Here is an 11,911-nt window from a genome sequence, read left to right on the forward strand (position 1 = left end):
AAGGCTTTATACAGTAAATGGGAGATGTGTCGTAACCACGAAACATCGTAACTCGGGACTGACGTAACCCGAGGACCTCCTGTGTGTATATATATATATATGTTTGTGTGATTTATTTTAACAAACAAGATTTATTTATTTATTTATTGTGTCACAATTAATATATTTGTTTTATATTTTATAAGGGAATACTTTTGGGAATCATTTTCATTTGTTTGTATGTTTTCAGACATCATTCCTCAAGACCACAGCACATCAACCACATTGTTTCTGTTTCTGTCCATTTATTTATTTATTTATTTATTTATTTCTGACAGAGAACAGAAAATACATACAGTCCCACATTTACAAAATTGAGTCCCACACTCTCCCCCAGAAATAACAACACAAACGTTCATATTACATGCACTATATGTCTGAATATGTGTGGACACTATTTATAATGAAGGAATTCAGCTCCTTTCAGATGTGAAAGCTGTGAAATGATAACAACTGTGTATGCAGTTTGTATCATTTCTGTACAAAGCATGATGTATGCACATAAAATCACCATGCTCAATGCCAGTAGTGAGCCAGGGTGGTATAAATCATCTGTACACTGGGCTGTGGAGCAGTGGAATTATATCATACCTTAATAAGATAATTCATAAACATGGCTTGATTTTACAGTGAATTTCAAGCTCTAACAGGGCACCACAACAGTGTGAGTAGGGTCTGGGGTTGAGAAGGTGATTCTCAGCTCTTTGCATATGACTTTGAGCTCCACATTAGGGGAAAAGCGTGCTGTGTTTATAGCTTGCTGTATGCATGGAGGGTCATGAGGACAATCATGGCCTGTGAAGTATGCCTTACTGATGTCATTCACATTCAGAAAATCCATTTTTATTTTCTGGTGAAGTTTGGGGCCATCACAGTCCTGAAACACTACCAGCTGCACTTTCCTTTGACCAGATTTAAAGATGAGCAGCAGCTTCTGTCCCTCCACCTGGACTTCAGCGTTCTTCTTCATTGCAGCAGGAAGTGTGTTGATGGCATTCATCGCAAAGCCCAGGTTAGTGTTGAGGACAGGATCCAGAGCATCTTCTTTGCTCAGTTTGACCTTTTCTTTCAGCAGAACTTCAGTGTCCAAAACGTAGTCATCGACATACCTTCTGTGGTGGATACAGCAATGACAACCACCTCAGGTGAAGACTGATATAGGCTTTCACTAAAACAATTTCATATTTAGACAATGTCTAATTCAGAGCAACTTACTACATTTACAGTGGTAGGCTAATGTTGTGTTGGCCAAGGACTCTTACTGGTATGGTCACCTGGGCAGGGATTCAGGCCTTAGTCTTGTATGTAGAAGGCAGCAGTTACAGTTACTCACCCTGCTACATCAACCACTAGTGAACGCTTGCTGAAGAGTGTCTACAGTATGAGGGTTTTGAGTTTTAAACTACACTAAATATGTGATTTTGTGTAATGTCAACTTTGGATAAGCTTATTTACAGTAAAAAGTCACTAAATAAGTGCATCCATGTAACCTTTTTTCAGATGCCATATATTAATTTAGCCTTAATTAATATTATTATATTAACCGAACAAATGCTGTAACTGAACATTTATTTATTTACATTTTTGGGACGTCCAACATTCATAAATACATCAGAATATAATTCATATCAGTTACGTTGTCATTTAAAGGCTCCCATGCCTTACAAATTCATCTTGTGAGGTTTCTGTCTTATGAAACTTTGTCTCTGAGCAAGTAAACAATGTTTTAGTCTGTGTTTCTCATACAGCTATTAGCCATAGTATTAAAATGACCTGCTGATAATGAACAACCACCAAAATCATCACAGCTCAATGGTGGTCCTCCTAGGGCCCTTAGCACTGAAAAACAGGGAGAAAGTATGCAGAGCAACAGATAAACGGCAATCTGTAATTGCAGAACTACAAAGTGCACCTATAAAGTGGGGCTAAAACAATGGACAGTAGAAACAAGGAGGTCATTTTAATGTTAGGGCAGATCAAAGTGTATTTATTAGAATATCTTTATTGGAATTTGAGTTTACTAAATACATTTGTGGAACCTGTCCATGCACCATTATGATTCATTCATTCATTCATTATCTGTAACCGCTTATCCAGAGCCTACCTGGACTCATTGGGCGCAAGGCGGGAATACACCCTGAAGGGGGCTCCAGTCCTTCACAGGGCAACACACACACACACATTCACTTTTGAGTCACCAATCCACCTACCAATGTGTGTTTTTGGACTGTGGGAGGAAACCCACACAGACACGGGGAGAACACACCAACTCCTCACAGACAGTCACCCGGAGTGGGAATCGATCCCACAACCTCCAGGTCCCTGGAGCTGTGTGACTGCGACACTACCTGCTGCGCCACCGTGCCGCCCTGCCATTATGATTTACAAGTTAATGTAACGGATAGCTGAAGTTATAACGGAATTAATTTTATTTAAAAAACTAGCACAAAAAATGTGCACTAAAAGTGCGGTGTTCCTTGTAGCGGATTGTTCTGTAGTTTCATCGAATAAGCAACATACTATAATCTTGACCAAGTCAAAACTTTTGGACACTTCTCTAGTTTCACAGAAAACAACACTTACACAAAAGCCATTGATGTCTATCGTTTTCAGCAGGAGGACAGCTGCCTTCTTTTCTGTGGAATAGTCAAGTGTATTGTCAGTGCAGTAAAATATATAATCACTGTCCAAAGTAAAACCATGTATAACCAGTGTTACCAATTTACATTTTGCTGAATCATGCAGATATCAGCTGCTCTTGACACTATCTGATAAATGGATCTATAGAAATGGTCCTAAATGACTAGCAAAATATATCCTCAACTTAAATGAAAAAATTAAAAGCACCCCCCCCCCACACACACACACCTTCTGCTGTAAAATCTCCTTCTTTGGGGATACAACAATGCAAAATGCAGGTATCTTACTGCCCAGTAATAACCACATATTTCTAATGTCATACCCTTTACTTATTCAGTTCTTATTTTATATTATGGCTTGCTTAACAGGTACATGCTCTGAACTCTGAACCCAGTAATTATCAGCCTGTAATTTAAATTGTTACCAAAAAAAGATTATATATAATAAGTTATGAAGAGTACAATCTCTTAACTGAGGAACTCACCAGCTCTGAGGAAATAACACAAAGAAAATCAGTCTCTTCAGCTCTATCCAAAACACCAACCACATCCAGAGCTTAGTTTCAGTTTCTGAGAACAGCAACTTACTGCACACAATTGGAAGTGAACCACAAGAGAAGGGAGGGGTTGAGTTACATCACCACAGCCCTGCTGCTGAACACACTGCTGTTCCACTAACTTTATTGCTTGATTGAATGCAGTGGTCACACTTCACTTCTTATAATAGGGTTGCTAAATAACAAACACAGTGTCTAAAGTTTACTCTAAATCTTGACACATTGTGCTGAGGATTTGATGACATTCGGCCACTTTAACATTAGCGAGGTAGTGATGCTGGACGATTCTGGATCAGAAACAAAGCTCCCACACATTTAAGAGCTCCATTATTACAGATATTCACTACTGCACAGCCCAGGCCTGGGGGCTTGAGCCCACACAAGGTACTGAGCATAGTGAATTTCATATCATATTATTTGAGAATTATCTATTTAAATCAGTACCATTAAGCTGTATAGCAATATTATTATATTAATGGCCCTACATTTTAATATTATTTGCTAATAGAATTAATAGCATTAGTTGCATAAATATTGTGTTATTAATAAAGTAGCTAGTGCCTGAATGTAGAAGGGTGTTTGTGAGGAATGAAGAGGCTTATGTAAATGGTCCTGTTGTGTTTTTTTTTTAATGTTGCTTATGTTTAGATAATATACATAAAATATGAAGATATGAATGGTAATATGTAATAATTGGGGGGTTGTAGGAGTGGTCAAGGAGCAAGGGAAAGAGGTAAGTGCAGGAGTATTTATTACAATAACTTAAAGGAAACTAGACAGAGGGACACTAAACAAGGGCTAAACTATAAGCAGAGCTAAACACTAAACACGGCTAAGCATTAAACCCTAAACAAAGCTAAACACGGCTAAACATTAAACCCTAAACAAAGCTAAACACGGCTAAGCATTAAACCCTAAACAAAGCTAAACACGGCTAAGCATTAAACCCTAAACAAAGCTAAACACGGCTAAGCATTAAACCCTAAACAAAGCTAAACACGGCTAAGCATTAAACCCCAAACAAAGCTAAACACGGCTAAGCATTAAACCCCAAACAAAGCTAAACACGGCTAAGCATTAAACCCTAAACAAAGCTAAACACGGCTAAGCATTAAACCCTAAACAAAGCTAAGCATTAAACCCTAAACAAAGTTTAACACTAAACAAAGCTAAACACGGCTAAGCATTAAACAAAGCTAAACACTAAACAAAGCTAAACACGGCTAAGCATTAAACAAAGCTAAACACTAAACAAAGCTAAACACGGCTAAGCATTAAACAAAGCTAAACATGGCTAAGCATTAAACATAGCTAAACATGGCTAAGCATTAAACATAGCTAAACATGGCTAAGCATTAAACAAAGCTAAACACTAAACAAAGCTAAACACTAAACAAAGCTAAACATGGCTAAGCATTAAACATAGCTAAACACAGCCAAGCATTAAACCCTAAACAAAGCTTAACACTAAACAAAGCTAAACACGGCTAAGCATTAAACACTAAAAGCTAAACACTAAACAAGGAATCAAAATATTAAACAAGGACTATACAGAACTAAGGGGCTAAACACAGGGCAATGCACCTCAACCTCAACCTCAACCTCAACCTCAACCTCAACCTCAACCTCAACCTCAACCTCAACCTCAACCTCAACCTCAACCTCAACCTCAACCTCAACCTGAGAACACAAACATGCATACAATGACCCACAAACAGGAAACACTGACAAGGACTATATAAAGACAACACCAACAAGAAACACCTGGGTACTAATAAAGACACATGACACTAGAAATCACATGACCAGGGAACAATCAGGAAGCAGACGCAAGACAGGGGGAAACAGTCACATGGCAAGGGGAGCACAAACAAGCAACAAAAACAGAACCGAACACTAAGCATGTTACAATATATATATATAATCACATCTAGCAGCATAATAATAAGTTACATATTATTTATTACCTAGACAATTGTCTAAATATATTTACTTTTATAACAATTCCACCAGAGAGATGCACAGTGGCAATATGTGAGGATAAAAAATACCTTCTATTAAAGTAGTGAAGCAAAGGATGTATCGGTAACACTTTACAATACGGGTGCACAAATAAGCATATATTAATACGTCATGAATGATCTCTTCATAGTATATTAATACATACATTGATGCTTAATATATCAGGAACTAACAAAGGATATACATTAATGACCACATTCCTCATACATAAATCGCCATTAGCAAGGGTAAACATTAAGTATCAACATCTTGTTAATTCAATCTCTTAATTAACACTATGACTTGCCTTATTAATTAACACCCTTTACATATTGGATCTATTTGGATACTGTGTGTTACATATCTTTGTGCATTGATGTAGGCAAAATTATAGGCAGGGACATAAGCAGTGATTAAGTGATTATTATGAGTTTATTACGAGTTTTGTAATTACTTATATAAAGTCACTTGACTTTAGGGTTGTTATTGGCCACAATAATGAATTAAATAATTAGATTAACCCATAAAGGTGTTAATTAATAAGGCAAGTCATAGTGTTAATTAAGAGATTGAATTAACAAGATGTTGATACTTAATGTTTACCCTTGCTAATGGCGATTTATGTATGAGGAATGTGGTCATTAATGTATATCCTTTGTTAGTTCCTGATATATTAAGCATTAATGTATGTATTAATATACTATGAGGAGATCATTCATGACGTATTAATATATGCTTATTTGTGCACCCGTATTGTAAAGTGTTACCGATGTATCTATTAATGGCAAAGCCACTGAGTAGTAAAACTGCAATTAAAGTCTTATGCATAGAAAAAAAATCAAATATCAATAATGTTCAGACATTTTTCACTAACAGTAATTTTTCCCCAAAGGTCTACCCATTGACACTTAGCTTTAAAACACAAGTCCACTGAAGTGAAAATAAATAAAGAAGTTCTGACATTTTTTCTACAATAACAATATCTGACATAACTTATGTAGGTATCTTATTACCTGGCTTTTGGATCATTCTCAGTGCTGCAGACATGGTAGTCATGTGTTAGTATATGTTGAGTTTTTCAAGCCAGTGGAATGAGAATAGTCCACCAACCAACTATTTCCAGCCAAAAGCATTTGTTCGAAAACAAGCGTTTGTTTTCTTTTATTGGATCGGCATTTATTATATTTACTTAAAAAAAATCAACAAAACAAGACCTTCGAGACCTTTAGCCAGAAACCATACACTTTCAGTGTCCCTCAGTCATACTCCCACAGCTCCATGTCCTGCACCTTGTGGCTGTAGGCTTTGTTTTGGGCATCAGTGAAGATGTAATGCTGGTTGCTATGATAATCAGGCCTTCCAGAGACCAGCTCCAGCATCTCTCCATCACTCTGGAGGACGAGGCGGCTGTTCTCCTCTTGGAATTGACTGTAGTGGATCAGGAGGTGATGGAAGCATGTTAGCAGGCCTTGTCCCATCACCCCAGAACGTTCTAGGCTCGTTTTCAACTCCAGGACCCTCTCTAGACTCAGGGTCTTGCCCATATAAGCCCTGCGACGAGGCTGAACAACCAGGGTTCGAAGGGGCTGCTGGGTGACGTAGTTGAGACGGAAATCCCCACATGTTATCCTCAGCTCCACATCGCTAACACCTGATGGGTTACTCTGGGCCTCATGGTTTAGAATTCTTTTAGCTTGCTCCATGCAGCTCTCCAGCTCATCCCGGCACAGATGCCCAGCAAAATGGCTCTCACTCAGGCAGGAAGAGGTGAGGTGAGCCCCCACTGGAACTTTCTGCTGCAATTCTGGGCCTTTTAAACCCAAACGAATGGTGTAAAAGAGTGTTGGTGTTCCTGCAGTGAACCGCACCAGCTGCCGCTCTCCTTCCACTGTCAAAGAGACATTGCGCCTCTTTGAAACCGGAAACTTCTCCAACATCTGCATTGCAAAGTCCAAGTTGGTCTTCACAGTTGAGTCAAGAAGCCCTTCCTGCCGAACTTTGACCTTTGCTGACAGAAAGGTGTCCAGGTCTAAATTTGGCACTGTGAAGTTCTTGCTAAAGAGGAAAAAACCAAGAATACTCGTTTTAATTTGTAATCATTCAGTAGTGCCTTCCCTAAAAAACATAAGCTGAGCACTTCTTACAACAATAGCAAAGCTTATTTTTGACTTTCAGATGTGAAATCCATATACAGTGGAACCTCTACTAACGAACACCTACACTAACGAACTTTCCAAGATACGAACCGGGCATTTGAATATTTTTTGCCTTCACTTTTTTTTTTGCCTAAAAAATATTTGATTCCAAATAATCTGAGCATTTCTATTGGTCCATTCATCACGAAATTTTCACACAATGTGAAGGACAGCTTCTGTGTTCAAATGATGTAATAAAAAAAAAATGGACAAACGTGTTTTTGATCAGACAGTGGCATTGTGTATTACTAAGAGATGCTCATATTTAGCAGAGTTACAAAGAGAGAGTGTGTCCTTGTTAGTTTTTACAGTGAAGTCTGGAGAGAGGAACTGAGGACAGATACCCTCACACTGAGGCCGTTTACTAAACACCTTCACCCTAATCACACTGTAAATATGGGAGCTGCATAACTACAGGACATCAAAACATCAACAGGACACTTATAACACAGTGTTTTTGACCATTAACGCTGCATTTAATTCAGTCTTCTTTAAGTTTAAAACAGTTTTATATCCTCTACATTACGTCTGGACCAAGGATGGCTGAATAAAATATTTCACTGATTTTCCTCACAGAGAGTCACCCAGAGGAAACCCACACAGACACAGGGAGAACACACCACACTCCTCACAGACAGTCACCCGGAGGAAACCCACGCAGACACAGGGAGAACACACCACACTCCTCACAGACAGTCACACAAAGGAAACCCACGCAGACACAGGGAGAACACACCACACTCCTCACAGACAGTCACCCGGAGGAAACCCACGCAGACACAGGGAGAACACACCACACTCCTCACAGACAGTCACCCGGAGGAAACCCACGCAGACACAGAGAGAACACACCACACTCCTCACAGACAGTCACCCGGAGGAAACCCACGCAGACACAGAGAGAACACACCACACTCCTCACAGACAGTCACCCGGAGCTGGAAACAAACCCACAACCTCCAGTTCCCTGGAGCTGTGTGACTGCGAAACCTACCTGCTGCGCCACCGTGCCGCCCATTGCCATTTATTATTTAAATAAATCTAAATATTGAAGATTAAATTTACTCAACAGTATCAGAAAGTAAAAGCACTCACATTTCAGTCATGGTGGAGATGTTTGTGGAATTTATAGCGAGCATCAACACGCCTCTCAGAATTGTCTCCTTGAGTCCAGAAACAGAGAAGCTCAGAATTATCCAAAGACACAATCACATTCATTACACACCTGGAGTAAAAACATCACAGGTCAGTACCTTTTTAATATTCTATTACTGATTACTCTTGCTAGTGCACATTGTTAAGGTAAATGCATATCATCACTGTCCAAAAACATTTTCACAAAACAACAGGTGTTATCTTATAACAAGGTATTAATAAGTCAGTATCTTGCTCTAATTCCTCACCTGAAAGTTAAGGGATATTTCTTCTGTTTTCAACAGTTACTGATTTAGAGGTGTCAGCTTTTTCCCAACAGCAACAACGAGACATTTCAGTCAATTTAGTTCTTTATTACACCTTCGCTAATACACATTTTAAAGCTTTTCTAAAAGCTATCCCACATTTTACACTGTGTCCAAATGTAGGAACGGACCAAAAAATAAGGTCCTGAGTGTCTTGGAATAAATAATTTTTGCGTTAACTTTCGTAAAAATTCCAAACTTCTTTGCATTCACCTGTAAAGTTGCTGTTTTGTAGATTTTGTATTTTGCCAAACAAATGTTACAGAGTGCTGTAAAAAATGAAGCACACGTTCTAATGAGAACATTACCTGTGATCAGTGGTGTCTCTCTCTCTCTCTCTCTCTCTCTCTCTCTCACTCACACACACATGAGTTGGGCATGGTTTTAAAGGCCTGTGGGTAACTCCTCCTGTCTCCTCCTGTTCTGAGAAACTTACCTGGTCATGTTTTATGTCATGAATTTACAGTCCAAACACATCAAACTCTGCAAACATCAACTCACTCTGACATCGTACACTGTGGTTACTGTCGTTCTGGTCGCAGGAAACTGAGGGAAACAAAGGGAATCTCAGAAGAATCATCTGCTTGTCCATCATTTCTCCTGGAATGAAAGGAACCCGTGGAGAGTTTGATCCTCTGCTGCTGTAAACAGAAAAGAAAAGAAAAAACTCCTTTCTTCTGGGAAGGTTTTTACCACAGACATTGGAACACTGTTGTGAGAATTTGGTGGCAGCTACAAAAACATTAGTGAGGCCCAGTACTGAGGCTGGAAAGAAAGGTCTGGATCCCAAACAATGAGAAAGGAACTGAATGGAGCTTCATTACTTCAGACAAAGCAGAATGTTTTGTCTTCTGTCATTTGAGACAAATCTGATTAACTGCAGCTGACTCCATAAAGTCATCAAAATTAATTATGCATCTCACTCGACGACCCTGAAAAATATAAATAAATAAACAAACACATAAATATTAGCAAAACATGTCAGTGTGATATTACATGTATAGGTGTGACACACACACACACACACACACACACACACTCTCTCGAGGGTATGGACAACAGAGTGTTGATGATGAAGGTGAAGGATTGAAGAGGTTTTGAAACAGGGAAAGGCCAGTTACCATGGCAACCAGGAGGCGATAAAGTGGTGCATTTGATAGATGACAGCCTGAGACACGGATGACAGATCCACCGCCTGGAGGAGAGACAGCGAGAGCGAGAGAGAGAGAGAAAGAGAGAGAGAGAGAAATTGACACTAACGTCTATTAGAGCTGACAGTGTCTGGATGCTTGTCAGGTTGAGCATTTAAACACACACAAACACAGCTTGTTTTTATGAAATATGGGGACAATATTTGGACAATTTATTGGGAAAATGAAGCTTTCCATTCCTTCTGTGTATACTTTCTTATTACCTTAGCTACTACTAACATAACCCTCACACTAACCATCACCCTACAACATGCATTCACCTCACAATACAATGATTTATGTTTTGGTCGGGTGGTGTTGGTGGTGGGGGTATACGATTTAAGTCCCCACAATGTGATATATATTTGGGGCAGGCAGGCAGGCCCACACACACACACACTCACTCACAGTGGAGCCCTCTGTTGTGTAACATGTTACAGTGAAGGTTCACTGAGTTAAAAATACAAAAAAATCCCCCATTTGAGATGTTTAAGACAGGATTGAAGGTTATTAAAAGGTACGAGAGAGAGAGAGAGAGAGAGAGAGAGAGAGAGAGAGAGAGAGAGTGTGTGAGAGAGAGAATAAAGCAATAAAAGCGTGGAATATATTTATCTTTACTTTTAAAAAAAAATATATATGTATAACTATTTTAATTATCTTCTAGAAACAGCCCAATCTGGCGCCCCCTCCAGGGTGTATTCCCACCTTGTACCCAATGATTCCAGGTAGGCTCTGGACCCACTGCGACCCTGAACTGGATAAGGGTTACAGATAATGGATGAGTGAATGAAAACAGTCCAATATTTCATACAGAGAGTCTTACTAAGACTCCAGAGTGGGCAGTGCTTTAAGCATTAACCCTATCATCAGTAGATTACTCTCCTGATTCCTGGTAAGGCCTCAGCCATCACAGTCTGGGAGACCGAGAGAGCAACCCTGACCCAACCTTCTCTCACAGGGCACAGTGCTACCTGAATAGCTAGTATACGGTGACCAGACGTCCTCTTTTACACGGACATGTCCTCTTTTTTAGACTAAAAAAATGTCCAGGCGGAATTTCACAAACGTCCGGGATTTTGTTTTTCTAGAGCTTACATAGAACTTTCGAGAAGCGTTTCGTTCACAAACTAGTCCCACCCTCCCCTACTCCGTTTGGTTCGCTTGAGTGGGGAAGGGGGCGTGGTGAAGTAGCCTAAAATCTTCGTATTGGACGGTCTGACTGTAGAGCTATCGTTATTGGTCAATAACCTTCTCTGTGAACATTTAATTGGTCAGTCTGGACGTCAGTAGTCGCACCCCCCCGGAGACGTGTCCTCTTTTTCACCATCTCAGATCTGGTCACCCTAAGCTAGTAGGCTTCATACATATAAAAGAGAATGTGTACTCCCCACCTGAGGGAATACTAGCTGACAAACAGGAATTAAAATTTAGACAAATAAATATATAGACCCATTTCAGCCCAACAGTCCGGACCCCACACACACTTGATTTGAATGGTGGATCACTCTCTGCACTGCACTGGTCCCGATGTGGTCGTCTGGTCAGTGTGTGTTGTGCCGATACTAGTGGATCAGACACAGTAGTGCTGCTCAAGTTATACACCACTCACTGTCCACTCTGTTAGACACACCTACCTTGTTGGTCCACCTCGTCAATGTCAAGTTGGAAAGAGAACAGCTCATCTGTCGTTGTATAGGTTGTGCCGGTCATCCTCTAGTCCTTCGTTAGTGGACACAAGATGCATTTGGCTTGATATTTTTGGTTGGAAAACTATTCTCAGTCCAGCATTAACATGGTTTAAAAAGTCCAGTGGCACTGCTGTGTCTGATC

The 11,911-nt window shown here is 39.7% G+C and overlaps 1 protein-coding gene across 3 annotated transcripts; it reads right to left on the minus strand.

Moving 5' to 3' along the window:
• Window positions 1-319: 319 nt before the first annotated feature.
• LOC136705906 (uncharacterized) lies at window positions 320-9,246 on the minus strand. Of its 3 annotated transcripts, none has more exons than XR_010804100.1 (6): window positions 9,200-9,246; window positions 8,527-8,594; window positions 6,250-7,291; window positions 3,164-3,265; window positions 2,623-2,675; window positions 320-1,151 (listed from the first exon to the last, which is right to left on the minus strand). XR_010804100.1 is itself a non-coding variant. In XM_066679724.1 (3 exons), the coding sequence occupies exons 2-3, from the start codon at window positions 8,568-8,570 to the stop codon at window positions 6,493-6,495; spliced, it is 843 nt and encodes a 280-aa protein (XP_066535821.1). In that variant the 5' UTR covers window positions 8,571-8,594; window positions 9,200-9,246; the 3' UTR covers window positions 6,011-6,492. The 3 variants fall into 3 exon arrangements, 1 of the variants encoding a protein (XP_066535821.1); XR_010804101.1 differs by lacking the exon at window positions 9,200-9,246 and adding an exon at window positions 8,835-8,941; XM_066679724.1 differs by lacking the exons at window positions 320-1,151; window positions 2,623-2,675; window positions 3,164-3,265 and having other exon boundaries at window positions 6,011-7,291.
• Between the last annotated feature and the right edge of the window lie 2,665 nt (window positions 9,247-11,911).

This window comes from Hoplias malabaricus, chromosome 8 (genome assembly GCF_029633855.1).
Source record: "Hoplias malabaricus isolate fHopMal1 chromosome 8, fHopMal1.hap1, whole genome shotgun sequence".
In the NCBI taxonomy this organism is placed as follows: domain Eukaryota; kingdom Metazoa; phylum Chordata; class Actinopteri; order Characiformes; family Erythrinidae; genus Hoplias; species Hoplias malabaricus.

What these genes read in the sequence shown, in the direction of transcription:
- LOC136705906 (XM_066679724.1), bottom strand. Translation starts at nt 8,570, where the DNA reads ATGCTCGCTATAAATTCCACAAACATCTCCACCATGACTGAAAT. An exon ending in ATCTCCACCATGACTGAAAT is followed by an intron (nt 7,292 to 8,526) that starts GTGAGTGCTTTT and finishes TTTCCTCTTTAG; the next exon opens with CAAGAACTTCACAGTGCCAA.